We start from the raw sequence: 20,907 nt of genomic DNA, 5'->3' as shown, positions 1-20,907 counted from the left end.
ATGGCCCAGAATTGAAACCCAGAATTGAAACCTGGAGCAACTTGGGGGAGGGTTGCACTTCTGTCAAGTTGAACGGTGCTCTTCAGTCGTCGTTGGTACCGTTCTTGCAGGATCTTTTTCCGACCGCAGCGATGTCAGGGATTTGATGTTTTACCGGATTCCTGATATTCTCGGTAAACTCGTGAAATGGTCGTATGGGAAAATCCCAACTCCATCGATACCTCGGAGATGCTGTGTCCCATCGCTCGTGGGCTGACTACAACACCACGTTCAGACTCACTTATATCTTGATAACCTGCCATTGTAGCAGCAGTAACCAATCTAAGAGCTGCGCCAGATAGTGTTGTCTTATGTAGGCATTGCCGACCGCAGCGCCGTATTCTGCCCGTTTGCATCTTTCTTTATTTGAATACGCATGCCAATACCAGCTTTTCTGGCGCTTCAGCGTAGAAGGGAAGGGGGCGTGATAGAGGGAGGGAACAGGTGGGGGGGGGGGGCGGCATGAGGCACCAAATAATATTTCGCTTGTGGTCAAAAACATTCTCGAACCAGCCCTGCTCGCGCCCTGTATATCGCTGCCTTATAGGCGGCAAAGACAAGATCAGATTCAGGAACTCAAACGGAAATTCCTCGGTGAAAGATGACGTTCTTTTCGAGGAACGCCGTTCAGACAGTTTAGAGAACCAGCATTTTAAGCTGATTGCAGAACAATTTTGCCACCGCCAATGTACATATCGCGTAAGGACAACGAAGATAAGATACCACTAAATATGGCCCTCGCTCGTTTGGCGAGTGGAATAGGAAAGGAAATGACTAGCAGTATTACAGGGTGCCCTCCGCCACGCACCGTACAGTTGCTTGCGGAGTGGGTACGTGTTAGGCTGTTGCATAATTTCGTGGCGTTTGGTATTCCGATTGCTACGACTTTATTTATCTATTATCATTTTTTATTTGTAGTGAACTGTTGCTATTTGAGTATAAATATTGGCATTTGGAAATAGTGAGTGAAGGTTGGACGCTATAAAATGGAGTGCCAAATGGGGAAATCGAAACATTTCCGACATAGTCTTCTGTTTAATTTCAATAGAGGGGTGAGTAGCGGAGACAGCCACAAACATATCCGCCGGATATAGAAATAACGCCATTGAACAGAGCACGGCAAGAAAATGGTTTCCTCATTGTAAGGAGGATCATTTTGCATTTTGACATTAGGGACTCTCCATGTTCAAGAATACCTTTGGGACTTAATGAAGATTGTTTGAACGCATTAATCCACAATGACGCACGTCATTGTTTTCGACTACTGGCAAAAGTGGTGAACTGGACCATTCCACTATCGTGCGACATTTGCGTGCAATCGGGAAGGTCCAAAAATCTAGTGTAAGGGTGCCGCACGAAAAGCAGCAGGTGGCCATATGTGCATCTCTGCTTGTTCGTCATCATTTGGCTCGTGAACAACACCGACCATTCCTATCCTGTGTCGCGGGCTTAAATCACCCTGGGGTATGATCATGCGGTACATTTCACCTGCGGTCGTCGCATGGTGTTGCTGGCAGCAGTCAACATACGCAGAGGTGTGTTGGTGCACGTCAGAGTACGGTCCAGCGAGTAAGTGTGCAGGCGTTTCCAGACGTGGTAATGGTGACTTAGTGTTGAAAATTACTCAAACAACACAATTTGATGACGTTATGAGGAGTAGAGTACTAGGGCGACTGGAGGCTGTTCAAACGCAGCAAGTCGTAGCACGGGCCCTCCATGTGCCAGAAAGTGTGATCTCAAGATTATGGCAGCAGACAGGACGTCCACAGTGTACAGCACCAAGAGAAGACCGATATCTCACCATCAGTGCCCGCAGACGACCACGGAGTGCTGCAGGTTGCCTCGCTCGGAACCTTACTGCAGCCACTGGAACAATTGTCTCCAGACACACAGTCTACTGACGACTGAGCAGACATGGTTTATTCTCCTGGAGACCTGCAAGGTGCATTCCACTGACCCCTGGTCACAGGAGAGCCTGTAAATCGTGGTGTCAAGAACACAGTACATGGTCATTGGAACAGTGGTCCCAGGTTATGTTCACGGACGAGTCCAGATGTAGCCTGAACAGTGATTCTCGCCTGGTTTTCATCTGGCGCGAACCAGGAACCACATACCAACCCCTTAATGTCCTTGAAACGGACTGTGTGAAGGTCATGGTTTGATGGTGTGGGGTGGGATTATGATTGGTGCACGTACACCCCTGCGTGTCTTTGACAGAGGAACTGTAATAGGTCAGGTGTATTGGGACGTCATTTTGCACCAGTATGTCCGCCTTTTCAGGGGTGCGGTGGGTCCCACCTTCATGCTGATGGATGATAACGCACGGCCCCACCGAGCTGCCATCGTGGAGGAGTACCTTTAAACAGAAGATATCAGGCGAATGGAGTGGCCTGTCTGTTCTCCAAACCTAAACCCCATCGAGCACGTCTGCGATGCTCTCGGTCGAAGTATCACTGCACGTCTTCAAACACCTATGACACTTCATGAGCTCCGACAGGCACTGGTGCAAGAATGGGAGGCTATACCCCAGTAGCTGCTCGACCACCTGGTTCAGAGTATGCCAACTCGTTGTGCGGCCTGTGTCCGTGTGCACGGTGATCATATCCCATATTGCTGTCGGTGTACATGCGCAGGAAACAGTGGCATTTTGTAGCACATGTGTTTCGGGTCGGTTTTCTCAACTTATCACCAATACCGTAGACTTACAGATCTGTGTAGTGTGTGTTCCCTATGTGCCTGTGCTATTAGCGCCAATTTTGTGTAGTGCCACGTTGTGTGGCACCACATCCTCCAGTTATACTTAATTTATGAGCATGAGTGTACAAAAGATAATGCTATCATTCGGTGGAACAGCGACGGTGTGATGTATTAAGAACTGCTTATGACATTTATTGTCAACAACTCAGACATCTTTTAGGCACAATACAAGAATAACGACCAGGAAGACTGTGTGGAATGATGCAACTCCACGATAACGCCCGCCCGCTTTCTGCTATACAGACAAAAAAACATCATACGGGAATTGGGTTGGGAAGTTATCCAGCACCCACCTTATTCACTTGATCTTACGCCCTCACATTTTTACCTGTTACGCTCTCTGTCGAACAGCCTTCAAGGAACATCTTTTCCGGATGAAAATGCGGTCCCAACATGTCTCGCTACTTCTAGGCCTCAAAACCACCTGATTTCTACTGTCACGGAATCGAAAACTTACCCCAGCGTTGGCGAACTGTTGTAAATAGCGCAGGAGAATTGATTATCGATGATTATGTGCATCTGATGCGCTTGTTAAACGTATGGAAATACGCTACGAACTTATTCACCAAAGCAACAAATGTAAGTGTTATATAAAACGAATTCTATGATTCAGTAAAGTTTTGAGAATTTATTTATATACTTATTTTTATACTTCACTTTGACTCGTATGAACAACAAATTAGTATGCATAACATAAGTTTAGCACAAAGTCATTTACTTTACATTTTCTGGCAGTTAGTATTAAACGTCCAGCTTATGATTTCTGTCTCAAAAGAGTAAAAATGTCTTTTCTTCTCTATATATGAAAGGCTGACTGACCGACTCACCATCGCCCAGCCGAAACCGCCAAGAATAGAAACTTGAAACTTGGGGGAGTAGTGGATCTTATGCTGTAGGCGTCCTTTAATAAGGGATTTTTCGGAATTCCAACCCTAACGTGGTGAAGCAGGGGATGAAGGTTTTTTGTTTTTTAAGTGTCGCTATTAAGCAATTTTGAAGCTAGACCTACAAAATTTGAATTTGGTTTCTCGGTCAGAAATAGAGAAATACGTGTTTCAGCATTTTTGGAAATTTAACCCTATAAGGTTGGAATAGTGAGTGAAAGCTTTTTTTTTTTGAAAATATATCATTACTAAAGAACTAGGCTACCAAAGTTTTTTTTAAAGCTACTCCTATGAACATTGGTATCTGACTTCACGGTTTGCAAATAAAAATATACGTGTTTCAGTTTTGTTTGGAAATTGAACACTTAAGGGGGTGAAGCAGAAGATGAGATTTATTTAATGAAAATATGCACCGCATTTTTTTTCAACAGTTCTTTATTGAACAATGAGAATTACACACACACAAAAGAATGCATTTTATCTACACACCTTATTTTTCCACGTAATCTGCATCCCGTTCTATGGCCTTCCTATATCGCGAAGCAAATGCGTTTATGCGCTGTCGGTACCAATACTTGTCCTGCTGGAGGAGCCAGTGCTTTACGGTGTGGTTCACCTCCTCACTGTCCTCAAAATGTCTTCCACGAATAGTATCCTTTAATAGCGAATGACAACATCAGCTCGCTGCAACATGTCAGGTGTGACAGATGTGGATGGTCTCCCCAGACGCTGCAAATCGTGGAGGTCCGTCGAACCGCCTTCTGATGACCTCACCCTCTGTGCCCAGCGATTAACTGTACTTCTGCCGACAGAAGATGCTCTGTAGACTTTGCACAAGCGTTTGTGAATATTCCCCACAATTTCTTTCTCTCCCGTGAGAAATTCAATGACGGCACGTTGCTTGAAACGTACATCGCCTAAAGACGCCATTTTGAAACTGTCCTGCAGCTACGCTATCTGTCGAAAGTGACGGAAACTTTTCGCATTCGTAGCATTGTTTTCGGCTGAAAAAAAAAATGCGGTGCGTTACTTTCTGGCCAACCCTCGTAGTTCCCTGAGGGAAATTTAGTTGACAATATTATTTATAGTTGCCAACGTATCAGGAGTTCTTAATAAAGAGCAAGGATCCACACTTACAGTACAGTTGCCTCTAATGTCATAGTGTAGAGAGCATCGGAATGAAGTACACTGAAAGAAAGTCCTTCCATACGTTTCATTTGGTAAATCAAGGTTAATTTGTGAACTTTAAATTTTTAAAAATAAAATACGTTTGCATCACTATCACTCGATACTCATGGTTTTTTTTTTATTGCAGGCTATGGAGCTCCTGCATGCACTGGCTGCTCTCTTTGTCCTAACTTTTTCTGCAGGTAAGATATCTGTTACAGCTACTTATAAGAAAAATGAAAGCTCAGAAACTGCAGCAATAAATCAGCTGTATGCCGTGTAGAACAAAAAGCATACATTTCGTGAGTAACCACATAATCATAAAATTTTAAGTTTTTCTGTAATTTCGTTAAAAAAATAATCTGCGTATTTTTTTATTTCGCCAGTATTTACTCAGACTCTGGGTCTCTCATGTGGCACTGTGACATGGAGCTTTCGTTCATCTGTTCTGCGACTGCTCGCTCTAGTGGTTCACTTCGATCAAGCTATATGAGTAAAAATTATCAATATACCGTAATATTACAGGCAACTGAGGAAGACAGGACTACAAAAGTTGAAGATGTCTATGTGATTCAGTGTATAATATACTGCGACATTAGGTGGGAGGAGCAACTTCATATCCTCACCCAGCCATCTGTCTTCATATCATAAATGCTTCCCTAAATCACTTGTTGTGAATACCAGAGTATTTCCTTACATTTTGCTATGAAAGATTTCGTTCCACATCTTTGTGCAGACTAAGCTTGCACATTGTCTTTAATGATAATGATTGAGTAAGCTGAATTGAGATCTTCCGCGAAGTCCTTTTTGCTTATTATTTTTCCACATGATTTTTGACAGCATATTTCGTATGCTGCTCCTTTATTATTAATAGATTTTCAGTAGTCCACGTTTCACTTCAATACATTCTCTGATGAGTCAACACGCTGTGACCACCAGGTTAATGACATGTTGCTTCATCTTTGGAATGCGATGCAGCAGCGATTCGGCAAGGTATGGAGTTGCAATTCCTTTGTAGGTATCATGTGTTTACGCAATGGTCACAGAACTCCTGTAAATTATGGGCAGCTAGCGCCTGACGGCGTCCAAGATGCGTTCCATTGCACTTCGACCAGGCGAATATGATGGTAAAGACATTATTAGTGCAGTCTCGTGCTCCTCAAACCCTTAGCACGATTGTGGATTCGTGACACGAACCGCTATCCTGCTGGTAGAGACCTTCGCCACTGGAAAGGACATCAAGTGTGAAGGGATGCAGGTGGTTCACACTAACGTTCAGGTAGTCCAAAGCTGTCATGGTGCCTTCAGCTACTACCACAGATCCCATGGGAGCCTAGGTGAAGTTTCTCCATAGCGTAGCATTGCCCTCAATGATCTATGTCCAAGGCATGGTGCATGTCTTGAGCAACAATTTGCCTGGATGATTGCTTACCAAGACGGGACCATCGACCTGGTGTGTCAATAAACGTAATTCACTCAACCAAGCGACACGTTTCCACTGATCCACGTTCCAATCTCGATGACCCCATGCCAATTGCAATCGTAACTGATGATGTCGTTGGGTCAACATGTGAACACATAGGGGTCATCTGCTGCAGAGTTTCATGATCAACAGTGTGTACTGAATGGTATGCTCTGATATGCTTCTGCTTCCACCAGCATTGTAGTCTGTCGGCAGATCTGCCCTGTCTACCTTGCTCTATAGAGCAGTCAAGTTTCCGACCTTCATCTTCTGAAACGTCAATGTCAAATACATTGTCACCTAAAATAATGGTCCCACTGCCTTTCAGTCACTTCCCACAAATGATGACGACAGTAGCACGTGAACAGCAGACCAGCTTGGCCATTTCCGAGATGCTCGCCCCCAGTCGCCTGGCTGTGACAATCTGTCCTTTGCCAAAGAGACTCAAGTCAGTGGATTTCCGCATTTGGGAATGATTCCCCATTAGCCTCTGCTCCTCTTACCCAAGGTTATTCATAATTACCCCTGGAGTTTCAGAAGATGACTGCGCAAGAAGTACAAGAAATAGAGCAGAATCACACATACCAGTGGTTAGAAACGGTCTCTAAATTTCGATTCGTGATATGCACCGTGGCGTGCACTAGGAGGCAGGCTTGTCAGAACATCTAGACAACTCAGTCGCTCCGTACTGCAAAACATCAACCCAATGGACAACTTTCGAAAGTGGGATGCTGTCTTTGTGCACACACGCACATACTGATGTTTGTCGCGCCACAGACGGCTTCCCTATTAAGGATCTGTTATGTGAGTTGAGCTCATGGAGAGATGCTCTGTACGCTGATAGGTGCTTTGATTTTTCTCTTAGCCATGTTCTGAAACCTCTGAGATACTAAAAAATAACCCTGTATCCTTTCCCTAATAATATCAAGTGCGCATAACGCCATCGGGCTGCATTGAATCTCATGGTGTGCAATAGTCTTAAACTTTTGGCTCATCAGTATGCAGTATATAGGCAGTCGTAAGTATTTACAAAAACCGCTATTACACGAAAACTGAAGCCACTACAGAAATTCTGAAATTAGACCAGGCTTCAGGGATGAATTATCTTCCAGAAACAGTGTAAATCGTTCCTGCAACAGAATTTTTTTTGACCAATGGGTACATTCGTGGTCTAAAAATCATGCCCTAGAAGAAATGAATGGTTGTATTCTGTTAAGGAGTCCAAACGTCTATCTGGCAACCTCCTATCTGGACCATCCATCAATGTCCATTTTTATAAGTATTGCTTTGAAGTCTGTGTGACAAATGACGTATGATTAGATAAAAAGGAACCAATAAGATGGGAAGTGCAGATGTCTGGATTTTGAAGAAAAGGCTGGAAAGATATATGATATAATGGACTTTTTTAGGGTCAGAGGCATCAGAATTGTGGGTATTCTGTTGTTAAATTGATGGGATAGGAAATTTGTAAGGTATGGGAGTTGGCCATCAGAAGGAAATTTTGGGTGGAATCCAAGCTGGTTAACAGGAAGGTGTATGAGCTGGTTCAGGTGTTTGTGCATGCTTTGGGAGAGAACGGAAGCGGAGACCTATCTACGCAACGATGTGTGGCCGATGCGACGACAGAAGGAAGTCTCACTAGGGAGTTCACTTGTTCCGAGGAAAAGAAATAATATGGAGGCTTTTCACAACTCAAATAGTAACCTGTTGAGAGGAATGATTCCCCATTTGTTTCTACTCCACTCTTCGGCGTCACGTGCCTGCCACACCACCACCTGACATTCAGCCTTGTGATGGACCGTGGTCATGTTTTGGCTCATTAGTGCACGCAGCACCACACTAGTGCTGGATGCACTGATGAGCAAAAACATGACCACGGTCAAGCAGGTGGAGCTTACAACTCCTCTCCTCGTGGCAAAAAGTGTACTGAGCAAAACTGAGAACGGTAAGACCGAGTGCAATCGGAAGTTAGAGAGTACCCACCGCCTGCCGACTGCAACTCCCCCCTTCCCCCCCTCCCCCCCACCCCCCATCATTCACAATAACAATTAGCATTACCGCCTAACTGAACTTCGGGAAGAAAAAGATTTTAAAATGATGAAACATAAATGATATTTAGTTTTTGGTAGGTGTTTTATTAAACCGTAAACTATTGAGCCAATCACTCAACTGGTACCGCTTATTGCTAACAACCGCTTTTTATACACTGATGAAACACATCTCAGTGTATCGTGAGCGCTGCCTTCAAATCCTTCACAGAAAAGAAAGGTAACAGGTAGATACTCACTACAAAGCATGCTTCCTCTGTAAAACTCCTCTCTCTAGCGACACTTGCTTCACCCACATCTTGCACTACTATTTAATATCAGCCAATTAAAAATTTGTTGCACTGTACTTACTGTCTGTAAATCAGTTGACTGCTGGCAGAAACTGGAAGACTTAAGGCTGTCAATGCTTTGTGCCTGTCCACTGTCAATAATAATAATAATTGCGGTATATATATAGAGTAACTCAGAACCATAACCTGGTTTCAGGACGTCAGAAACGATTTAAAAAAGTTTCATATAAGTGCAGCAGCCATTTTCGACAGAAACTTATGCAGACAAAAAAATTAGCAACTGGAAAGTATTGCCAGAGAATGATGTCACTACCAGACCAGGAACAAAGTGGACTGAAGATAGAAAAAGAATTCGCAAAAGAAGAAATGAGAGCTGTCTGTCAACTCTGAAGAGTTGAACAGAATAGCATTACCCGACAGTGTCCAATCGCTCCCAAAAATAATGATAATATTGTGTAGTCCCTACAACAGTGAAGAAGCCATCACATAGTCATTGTTGAGTTGTGCTGTCAGTGATTTCATTTATTGTTGCTAAATGAATAATGAAGCAATTTATGGTCCATTTGGAGAACTACCTACATTTTACCCCTCAGGCGGTAATTAATACCAGGCTGGGACCACTCTGTAAGCAATAAAACAAAGTTCGCCGAATTAGTGTGAGAGTTAGCATTGTCGTGAAGCTTCGCAGGACCATGCGCATACCGTTCTGAGTAGACTGTTACCAATTCCAACACCAGACATTATTAATTCCGTGGATTCAATAGCCTGGTGCAAGTTTCTCTTCTTCAGGGACTTGTATGCCCCAGACCTACCCCAGTAATTCAACCAAGGAACGGAACGTACAGTTTAATGTGGAATCTGAACCACGTGCAGTTCCAGACTGGGAGGCGACGGCTAGGTTAAAGCCAGACGGAGTTATTCCGTAGTCCGACAGCGATTCGAAACCGTGCACTTTCAGTTTCCGGGTATGCGCTTTACAACTGCAACACTCCAACGCCAGAATATCTTTACGAAATGTCAGATAAGTCCTGTAATTGTAAAATGAAGGCTTATCTTCACGTGCGGCATCACCTCTTCCACGACGTAGAGCCCATGGTGCGCTTCGTAGCACATGTAGCAAGAACGTGGTAAAATTTTCTGTGCCAAACATAGAAGTGCCTCAGGGAATGTGAAAGGATCGCACTTGTTCTCTGTGCACGTAAATAATCTGACGGATAGGGTGAGCAGCAATCTGCGACTGTCTGATAATGACGCTGTAGAGTACGAGGAACTGTCGTCGTTGACTGACTGTAGGAGGATGCAAGATGACTTGGACAAAACTTTTATTTGGTGTGATGAACGACAGTTTGCTCATAGTGATATAATATTTTTGATATTTCCATCTACTGCAAAAACACAAATTTTTCGACTGTCTCACTGGGGAGCAAAATAAGCGACAGACTTCGTCCTTTTAAACTATTCCCAGTTAGCTAATTACTGAACGGAAATTCGGACGTTTCTGCCTGTCATGCCTTTTCATATACGTCCACAACCATTGTGGCAGTATGGATATGTTACTCCCACAGTACTTTTTTACGAGAGTAATCCAAAAAGTAAGGTCTCCTATGTTTTTATAAGTATAGAACTCTGTGTGGCAGTTCGTCACACTGTTAAGAGTGCTTCACCGCTGTGTGTAACCATGCGCACGCCGCGCTGAGGCGCTCAGTCTTGGCTTGGTAGTCGTTGAGAATGGAGATCCCTTTGTATATTACCGCCAAGTGCTAATTGCGTGCAGTTATTCGGTTTTTGAACGCAAAGGGCACTGCGCCGATTGAAATCCATCGCCAGTTGACGGAAGTGTATGGTGAGTCGTGCATGGATGTCCAAAATGTTCGTAAGTGGTTCAGATGGCTCTGAGCACTATGGGACTTAACAGCTGAGGTCATCAGTCCCCTAGAACTTAGAACTACTTAAACCTAACTAACCTAAGGACATCACACACATCCATGCCCGAGGCAGGATTCGAACCTGCGATCGTAGTGGTCCCGCGGTTCCAGACTGAAGCGCCTAGAACCGCTCGGCCACTCCGACCGGCTTCGTAAGTGGTGTAGAGAGTTTGCAGATGGTCGGGACGAAATTCACTACGAACAAAGGAGCGGAAGACCGTCAATCTCTGAGGAGACAGTGTTGAAGGTTGAGCAAACGGTGCGTGAAGATCGGCGGATTACCCTGGATGATCTCTGCACGTTGGTTCCTGAGGTTTCCCGAAGCACCGCTCACAGAATTTTAACGGAAACATTGAACTACCGGAAGTGTACGCAAGATGGGTGCCACGCATGCTGACTGAGGACCACATGCGAAAACGAGTTGATGCTTCCCGCGCGTTTCTTCACCGCCTTGCAACCAAACAGGAGAACTTTCTGGACTCAATTGTCACGGGTGACGAAACCTGGGCATACCACTTCACACCTGAGATCAAGCAACAATCACGCCAGTTGCGGTGTCCTTCGCCAAAGCCGGGGAAATTCAAACACAGTCTGCCGGTAAAGTCGTGACAACCGTTTTTTGGTATCGGAAAGGGGTATTGTTGGTCGACTTTATGTCCACTGGGAACACTACTAACGCTGACAAGTACTGTGAGAATGAAAAAACTCTAACGGGCAATTTAGAATAGGAGAAGAGGAATGTTCAACAAGGGCGTACACATTCTCCATGACAACGCTGGCCCACACATCGCTCGGCAAACCGTTGCTCTCCTGCAACAGTTTCAGTGGAACATAATCACCCAGCCACCCTATAGTCCTGACTTGGCGCCAAGTGACTATCACCTGTTCCCTAGGTTAAAAGAACATTTGGCCGGAAAGCAGTTCAGCTCCGATCATGAGGTGAACGAAGAGGTTCATAACTTTCTGAACAGCATGGCGGCGGACTGGCATGACATGAGCTTACAAAAACCGCCACAGCGTCTACAAAAATGCATCGACAGAAATGGTGATTATGTCGAAAAATAGCTAAATGTTCAAGCTGTAAACTGATGTAAACCATTGTAGAAATAAACAGTTCTATGTATTTATAAAAAATAGGAGACCTTACTTTTGGGATTACCCCCGTACAAACAATGAGTCATGCACATATCAGACTTGGGTAAAACTCTTCCAAGCTTTCCTGTGTCATGCTTTTATGCAACCCCTATCCACTCCAGTCCCTCAGCCATAGGGGTGCTGGGTGTTTTATTGCCACAGTAAATTTTTCTAGATAGCAAGTGTGTCCATTTCAGGGAAATTTCTACAGACATTACAAAGATATGCTGATATGTCACTGTCTTTGCACTGTGACTCTAGGAGTGAACTGTCATCGTGACTGTCACCAGTAAGTCTAGTGACCACGAAAGCTACGAATTTGATGCTAGTGTAGGTCGTTACCACATATTTTTATTTGTCACGTCTTCTCCCATCACTCCTATCACGATTGGAGTTATGGATATACACCGTCGGAAAAAAATAATGCAGCAAACTCATTTTATTGAAAAGTTTATTGAAAAGTTGATCATTGTGGAGGTATATGGAAACAAATTCAGACCAATTGAAATGGAAGTCACAGTAAAGGGTGTCCAGACAGTCGAATCAATACACAAAGTACCCCCTCATGCGGTATTCTCGCATGCAGACGACCATAAAGGTGCCGATAGGCATCCTATGATAAATTCTTTGAAGCACTTTGCACCTTTTGTTGCAGCTCTTCAATGGCTCTTGTAGGCTCTGGAGAACAAGTAAGATCCCACTTCGCTCGCCCAGTTAGCCGTGCGGTCCAACGCACAGCTTTCCAGATTGGGAAGGAGCGCCTGGTCCCGCAGACTTGTGTCGAGGTCCGGTGAGCCGGCCAGTCTGTGGATGGTTTTCAGGCGGTTTTCCATCTGCCTCGGCGAATGCGGGCTGGTTCCCCTTATTCCGACTCAACTACACTATGTCGGCGACTCCTGCGCATACCCGGCAGGAGTGGCCGAGCGGTTCTAGGCGCTTCAGTCTGGAACCGCGCCACCGCTACTGTCGCAGGTTCGAATCCTGCCTCAGGCATGGATGTGTGTGATGTCCTTAGGTTAGTTAGATTTAAATAGTTCTAAGTTCTAGGGGACTGATGACCTCAGCTGTTAAGTCCCATAGTGCTCAGAGCCATTTGAAACATTTTTTGCTGCGCATACAAGTCCTCCATATACGTGTACACCACCATACCACCATTACTCTACCACGCAAACATAGGGGTTACACTCGTCTGGTGTGAGACGTACCCTGGGGGGGGGGGGGGTAGGGGTAGGGGGAGAGGGGGTCCACCGGGTGCCGATCGCACAATAACCCTGAAAGAGTGGTTCGGTATGGAACGGCGGAGGGGTGAAGTGGACTGCGGTAGTCGTCATGGGGTTGTGGACCACTGCAGCTGCGGTGGGGAAGGAGTCTCTCTGTCGTTTCTAGGCCCCCAGTTAACATACAATACAAGATCCCACTTCACCATGTCCCATACGTTTTCAATTGACGACAGATCTGGTGACCTTGCTGACCAGAGCAGTTGTTGTACACTAAAAAGAACATCTTACATTGCAGCAGCCACATGTGGACGTTCAATGTCCTGATGAAAATGCACATCACCTTCCTGTCAAAGAAATGGCTGTAACACAGGGATAACAACCCATGCAATGTAATGGACACCGGTTACTTTATACCTCAGAAACACCAGTTGTGACCCTGAGTCGTATCTGATGGCGTTCCGTACCATGAAGTCTGGAGTGGAACCATTGTGTCGTGAGTGAATAGACTCCAGAATAGGTCGCCCACTATATCTACGCCATGCACATATACATCTAGATGCAAGTCAGTTAGAACCTACTCTCATCATTGAAGACAGCAGAGCGCTATTTCACTCTCCAGTCGACTCTTTTGAGACACCGCAGGGCCAAGCTCGGCGGTGTAGTGGTATCACGGGTAGCCTGGCGAGAGGTGCAACTGATTTTAATCCTGCTGCGAGCAGACGGTTCCCAATGGTTCTTGCGATCACATCAGATGCAACATATGCCCAGATTACTTTCCCGGATTAAGGTTGGTCGGTCACTGTTGCTCTCACATAACACTGATCTTGATGTGCATATGTAAAGGAGAACAGTGTAATGATGCCAACTTAAGAGAAATTGATTTTTTACCTCATTAAAAGTTCATTATGATTTTTCGGACACATGTCTTTTTAAGCTTTATGGTTAAAAATATTTTGAAAAAGTATACACAGTGACGTCATAATCCTGAGTACTGGAGTAATAAGGCCATGTCCTTGGGGTAATGATGCCATGCATGTGAAAGTCAAGGAAAAATGCACAAAATGAAGGAGTATTGCTAAATAGGTATTATAACTGTTGTAATTTACGTTTGTCATTCTCTTTCATGAGACAATAAGAGGGCTGAATAATATTTGTCAATGTAAAGCTCGAATAAAAATCATTTTATAGCTGAGGCTTGATTAAGAAATTCGGCAAAAATAATAAATATAGTTTTCTGTACTATCAAAACTACTACACTCTGCATGTGCCTATTGCCACAGTGTATGCATCTGTACCACAGTTTATTTTATCCAAATTCACGACAAAAAAGGAGGATTTAAATGTTATCGTACTAAATATTGAAGGTGTCATCATCCCTATTATCATCCATCCTTATTATCATCATACAAATCTTCATTAAGATCTTTATCATCAGTTGATGAAGATTGAAAACTTATTAAGCACCTGCATGACTTTCTTCTTTAGGCTTTTTGTTTTTATTTTCTTCTTTTATTTCCTTCTCATTCTCTTTCCCCCTATGCACCTTTTTCAACCACAGGTTTCTCTTGTTTCTTTGTCTCGATATCTTCTAGTATTGTTTTCCTTGGAGTTCCTATAAGTACCTTCGTGACTGGAGTTCCTTTCATTTGATGTTTTGCAATCTTGAGAACAGGTGAAATTTTGTTCAATGCATTTGTAAAATTCTCTCCAGATGGTCCTGGAAGATTTCATTCAGTTTCAACGAAAGTAAGCTTCGTCTCTTTCAATGCTCCTCAGACAAAGGCCTGCTGTCAGGATGCACAGATTCTTGTGCAAATTTCTCTGCCTCATCAGTTAGGGCAGATTGTGTGTTCCGATGCTATACTGCAGTATATCTGTTCTCCTTAATCTTCTCCTGAATCAGTGGAATAATGCCCGTGCTCTTAAATCCAGAAACACCATTTTCAATGATAGCAACAATCACGTAGTACTTTTTTAATATGTGGGCGATATCATATGGAATGAGTTTATTATACAGGGTGTAAATTTTGACAAACCAGAATAGCTAGAAAAATAAGCTTCAGGCGAAAAAATGTATGGAATGCAAAGTTGGTTGTTTTCGAGAGGGACATCTTGCTGGTGCTAAAATTAGCCCGCCACAACAGCCCCCTGGGGTAGGGCGGGAGGCAAATTTAAAATTTCAAATAGGAACCCCCATTTTTTATTGCAGAATCAGATTCTACATAAAGAACTACGTACATTTTGTCTTAAACATTTGTTTTGATTCTTGGTATTTGGAGCTGTAATTCAAGAAAATCCATGTTTTCATTTTTGCGTGGAAAATGGTTACGGGAAAAAAAAGAATACTTATTTTTTCGTACATTTTGATTCGCTAAAACTAAAACTGTCTCTCTCTCTCCTCATAAGGTGAGGTTTAAGAGAGAGGAATTAGAGTTTTACAAAAATATTGATCCAGCCGACCGTTGTGGCCGAGCGGTTCTAGGAGCTACGGTCGCAGGTTCGAATCCTGCCTCGGGCATGGATGTGTGTGATGTCCTTAGGTTAGCTAGGTTTAAGTAGTTCTAAGTTCGAGGGGACTGATGACCTCAGATGTTAAGTCCCATAGTGCTCACAGCCATTTGAACCATTTTGAAATGTTGACCCAAATATTAATTTTTTCCGCAGATTGGGATACGTTTTGTTTGTAAAATCCTAATTCCTCTCTCTCAAACCCCACTCTATGGGGAGAGAGGGAGAGTTTTAGTTTTAGCGAATCAAAATTAACGAATTAAATAAGTATTTTTTTCAGAATGAGATTTTCGCTCTGCAGCGGAGTGTGCACTGATACGAAACTTCCTGGCAGATTAAAACTGTGTGCCGGACCTAGACTCGAACTCGGGACCTTTGCCTTTCGCGTGCAAGTTCTCTACCAACTGAGCTACCCAAGCACGACTCACGCCCCGTCCCTCGTCTCCTACCCTCCAAACTTTACAAAAGCTCTCCTGCGAACCATGCACTTCTGAAAGAAAGGATATTGCGGAGACATGGCTTAGCCACAGCCTGGGGGATGTTTCCAGAATGAGATTTTCACTCTGCAGCGGAGTGTGCGCTTATATGAAACTTCCTGGCAGATTAAAACTGTGTGCCGGACCGAGACTCGAACTCGGGACCTTTGCCTTTCGTGGGCAAGTGCTCTACCAACTTAGCTACCCAAGCACGACTCCCGTCCCGTCCTCACAGCTTTACTTCTGCCAGTATTTGTTCCTTTCAGATTGTATTGACAATTAAGCTTATATTCAAAAACAAAATGGTAACACATTTCGTGCGCCACCTTCAGCGGTTCATCATAGAAAGATACATCCAGAGATTGCATTTTATGAGAGTTATGGGGAGATATGGACACTACATGTATGTGATTCATGCGGCAAAACTGAAAAGTATTCAACGAAACATGACTACCATGGTTGTCCAACAACAACAGAACAGGATCGTCCAGGGTGGGTTTATAGATTTTCTTGAAATATTCCAACCACTCTTGAAATAATGTCTCATTCAACCACCCAACTACCCATTGTGGGAGTACCTATAAGGGCCACCAATTGGGCCACCTCTCTCTCCTCTCACTATGATAAATTACCACAGGCAGGACATAAGAACCTGAGGCACTGAATCAGAAAATCACAGTTATGTTTCTTTCTATATCCCAGCTGACTGCCTAAAATCTCACAGGTTTCTGAACAGTTGAAATGCGTTAATAATGGGCCGCTGATTTGCGTGCGAGCTGATGTCGCCCGATAGCAACCCAGATGGTTTCAATAGGATCTACGTCAGACGAATTTGGTGGTCGAGACATTAACGTGAGTTCATTATAAGGCTCCTCAGATCACTGTAGCAAGGTTCTGACTCCAAGACACGGACAATTATTCTGCTGAAACGTGACATCTGTCGGGGAAGACACCAAGCGTGAACGGACGCCAAGTGTTTCGCAAATATCAGCATGTCTTCGATTACTACCATAGGTACCATGCAAGCACAGGAGGATCTCTCCCATAGCGTAATACTGCTCCCACCAGCTGCGACCGTGGCGCCCTGTACGTTTCGAGCCGCCGTTCATTCCATGATGGCGTATGTGGAGACGACCATCGACTTAGTGTAGCAAAACTGTGACTCACTCGAAGAGCCGATACGTTTCCATTGATCGGACTGTCGGATCCCGATGGTTCCGTGCCCATTGCACTCATAATAATTGACGATGTCGTTGGTCAACATGTGAACACGTAGGTGAGGTCTCCTGAGGAGCTCCTTGTCTAACAATGTATAATAAAAGGTTTGCTCTGAAACACTTGTGCGTGCATCAAAATTGTGCTCTTTCGAAAGAGATGCCACAGATCGTCATCTATTCTACATATAGGGCAGGCAAGTCTCCGATTCCCACGTTCTGTGAATAGTCGTGGACGTCCAATCATTTAGCGCCTAGTAGTAGTATTAGCTTCACAGTACTTCTACCTCTTTCTGTAGGTACTCACGACAGTAGCACGTGAACATTCGACTAACTTAGTTCAAGGCTCTGAGTAATAATAATCTGTCCTTTGCCAAAGTCGCTTATCTCAACGGATTTCCCCATCTGCAGCCCCTAGCCTCGCTAGGGTGATTCCCCGTCCGTGTCTGTTCCGCTTACATATTTTTGTTACCGCTTCACGTGCCCGCAGCGGCAACAAGAGGCATCCATAGTAGCGGTGGGCAGTGGTCATAATGTCTTGGCTTATCAGTGTGTTATATCCTGGTGCCTCGGAACGTAGACCTTGAGGGTTTTGCATTTTTTTCGGTAGTGTATTACCCGCCAATATTTTTACACAGATAATGAGTCACGTATGTACAAAATTTGATTGAAATAGTTCCAGACGTTCCTGAGTTAAGCTGCTATGTCACCCCCATCCATACGTGTGGTGTGTGGTTCCTATCGCACAGAAACCATTGTAGGTGGGCACACAGCAACTCACTTAAGTTTCATTGTAATCGGATGAATGGTATAGGAATGCATTGAAGACGAACACACAAGTGTCTGTTTTTCTCTGTGAGGCTGAAGATAAATAGGGGAAAGGTCCAGCATCAAGTGACGAACTCGTATGTAACATCCAGGCTCAGTTGTCCTCGGTGCCCAACCAGGTCGAGTGCGGATGGGCTGTTATGAATATGAATCGTGATTAATTATATCCTAATTAATAATCGGTTATTCGATTGTTATTTTACGTCTTTGTTTTTATGTTTACAAAGCAATCCCCAAGTAATGTTTTTTGTGTGATACTAAGGTCTGTTATACAAAGAACAGAGCAATGCTACCACACTTATATTTGTCATTGTTTGCAGCTAACAATAGTTGGACAGTTTTTGGAAATGCATAATTACCAGTTTTTTTTTTAAATTCTTTGCGGAAATGTAGGCCTATATACTAGCTACTTAACATTTATTAGTGAAGCTAATTAATATCGTTGTTTTTAACATAGATATGTTTAATGGAGGGAGTAGACGAACAAATCCTGAACTAAAAATGTTCAGATTTCCCGTCAAAGATAAAGAAAGGTTACGCGAGTGGATTTTAAATTCAGGTAAATCAATAAATTAGTTACGAGTAAGAATTAATAAAGAGCCATAAGCATTCGATCCTTTTTAAATTTTGTCGATGTTATATTCGATATAACGTGGCAGCCCTTCCTGTACAAGAATCATGTCATATAATTTTTAAATGAAATCTTTGCTGCGATTTGGACTTTTTAAAACTGTTTATTCACTTCACTATCGTAATTTTGGGTGTAGAGGCATTTTTGTGTGCAATGTGAAAACTGAAACCAATATAACATATGGATAACAAAATGCAAAGCATAGTGTGTTAACATTTGGTAAACAATTTAAGAAGCATTACCTTACAAGACCTTTCCCTTGGTACTTGAAAATGGCTCTAGAGCTGAAATCGCTACAGTGAAATAAATGAATAATAGCCGTCATCTAACTGCTCGATCATCGGTCCCTCTAAATCTTGGTATATACTAGAGCGAATGAAGTGAACGAGTGTAAAACCTCGTTTACACTGCTGCAAACTAATCTTCATAGATAATTCGCCAATGTTCACTGCCATTCGTTTATACTTGTGAACAAGCGTTTATACTGGAATGAAGGGAGGAGAATAGAAGAGAACGAGCATAACATGCAAACTTTAGATGCTGCCTATTTTAATTTTTTTTATCTGAGCGCTATTAATCCTCACACAGCTTTCACTTGAAAACAACACTACTTATAGTAACAGGTCTGCGCGAGTGCTGATATCCCCAGTAATAACTGTGTTGCAGATGAAAGCGTACGTCTGTTGCGAATATTGGCGGGTTATCTTTAAACTGTACAAAGTAAATTTTTAACATAATTATGGTTTGCCGTCTGTGGCTCTTCAAAGTTGACACCGCCAAAATACGCTCGAAAAACACGCTTTCACTTGTATATTACCGCGTTTGCAGCCCCCTTTCAACAACAATCCAAAATTCATCGTTTTGTGCCACTCTTATATCATTTACGATAAGTTACATGCAAAGTAAAAGAATTTAAATTTGAAATTACTGTCACTGAAATATGTCCAGCCTTAATTCGCATCATAACCGAGTGCGGATTTTGAAAACTTTCTAGTGTTAACCTGCACGTGGAGATCTTTTTTACCACCATAATCCGTATCAGAAGAGCTGTATAGCAAAGAGAAGAAGACGGCATGGAAGGCGAGTATAAAACCCTTGCGACTGCAATACAGTCTGCATTATACACTAACTCGCGAGAAATGTTTGTGTTACTTTTCATTTATTTCATTTCGCATATGATTGTGAGAAATAAACTTGGTTTGTAGAATTACAGGAGCTAATCTACATTCTTAGATTGAAAACTCGGGAAAAACCACAGCCGATCATGAGCTACAATCAGCAGTGTGACGAATGCATTTCGCGCGCAGCGCTCTAGCCGAACGCAAATCAGCGTCATTCACGACACCGAAAATACAGCGTTGCCAATACCGCGACATGGACAGGTCAGTTAGCATTGTAGCGTCGCCTGTGATATCTGTTGACCGACGGGAAAACTATTTTTACGGTTGCCTGATCCGCCGTAAGGACGGTCAATCTGTTTCTTACGTGATCTGGGGTAAAATGTGCCGACGTAAACTGACAATGCACAAATGACCGAAATTTTAGAATACTATTCTTCTGATACACCTCAAATTATATGGAGCTACCGGAAATTATATTCTCCCATAATTTCTGTAAAAATTGTTTCCACAATCGAAAACTTCTTTATTGAGAGTCACATTCTTTAGTTGATTCTGGGTGTAATCTGAATTGTATCAATAGTCTTGTTGTCAATCTTATGAAAGACAGAGGTTCTTTGTATCCAGGCCAAAGGTCTAACAAAAGCAATCTGAAGTGTTCAGTGAGAAAAATTTACGTGTGCAACGATAAGAATGCAGTGGGAAAGTATTCATATCTGTTGGACGAATGTTATGAAAACAAACACTCCAAACCGACATTTCACGTAAGTCACATCCAATGAAAATCGCAACTATCTGTGTGATGTGCTTATAATGATGTATTATTTATATTTTAGGACAATTAATCTGTAAAAAAAACGCGCCCCATGTTATAAAGAAAGCAAGGAAACTGTCTGAATATGAATCGTAACGATTCGAAACCGGTAACGGTACCCTTTGAATAAAGGAACTGAAAATAAATTTGCGGCTGGTTCCTGTCTCAACATCATCAACATTTGTCTTCAAATAACAGCCACGGTCTCCAACTATGTCATCATATGACAAAATTGCAAAAAGCAATGAATTAGTTTCTGCAACTGGTTAGGAACCCCTTCTAATGAAGTGTTAAAAATTATACATTACTACTTTTACAGATTTTGATAAGTCGATTATCAAATGTTTCTACTAAACAGCACCTTTTTATTTTTGGACCTAATATGCCTTGAG

General features: G+C 43.1%; 1 protein-coding gene across 1 annotated transcript in view; it reads left to right on the top strand.

Annotated features, from left to right (window-relative positions):
• Nucleotides 1-20,907, top strand: part of LOC124798525 (lysosomal acid glucosylceramidase-like) — a 248,710-nt gene that overhangs the window by 46,599 nt on the left and 181,204 nt on the right. The window contains exon 2 of the mRNA XM_047261971.1: nt 4,996-5,050. Coding sequence (XP_047117927.1) covers nt 4,999-5,050 — 52 coding nt within the window. The 5' untranslated portion in view covers nt 4,996-4,998. The remainder of the gene's footprint in view (nt 1-4,995; nt 5,051-20,907) is intronic.

Source organism: Schistocerca piceifrons, chromosome 5 (assembly GCF_021461385.2).
Source record: "Schistocerca piceifrons isolate TAMUIC-IGC-003096 chromosome 5, iqSchPice1.1, whole genome shotgun sequence".
In the NCBI taxonomy this organism is placed as follows: Eukaryota; Metazoa; Arthropoda; class Insecta; order Orthoptera; family Acrididae; genus Schistocerca; species Schistocerca piceifrons.
This window is presented reverse-complemented; position numbering and strand designations above follow the sequence as displayed.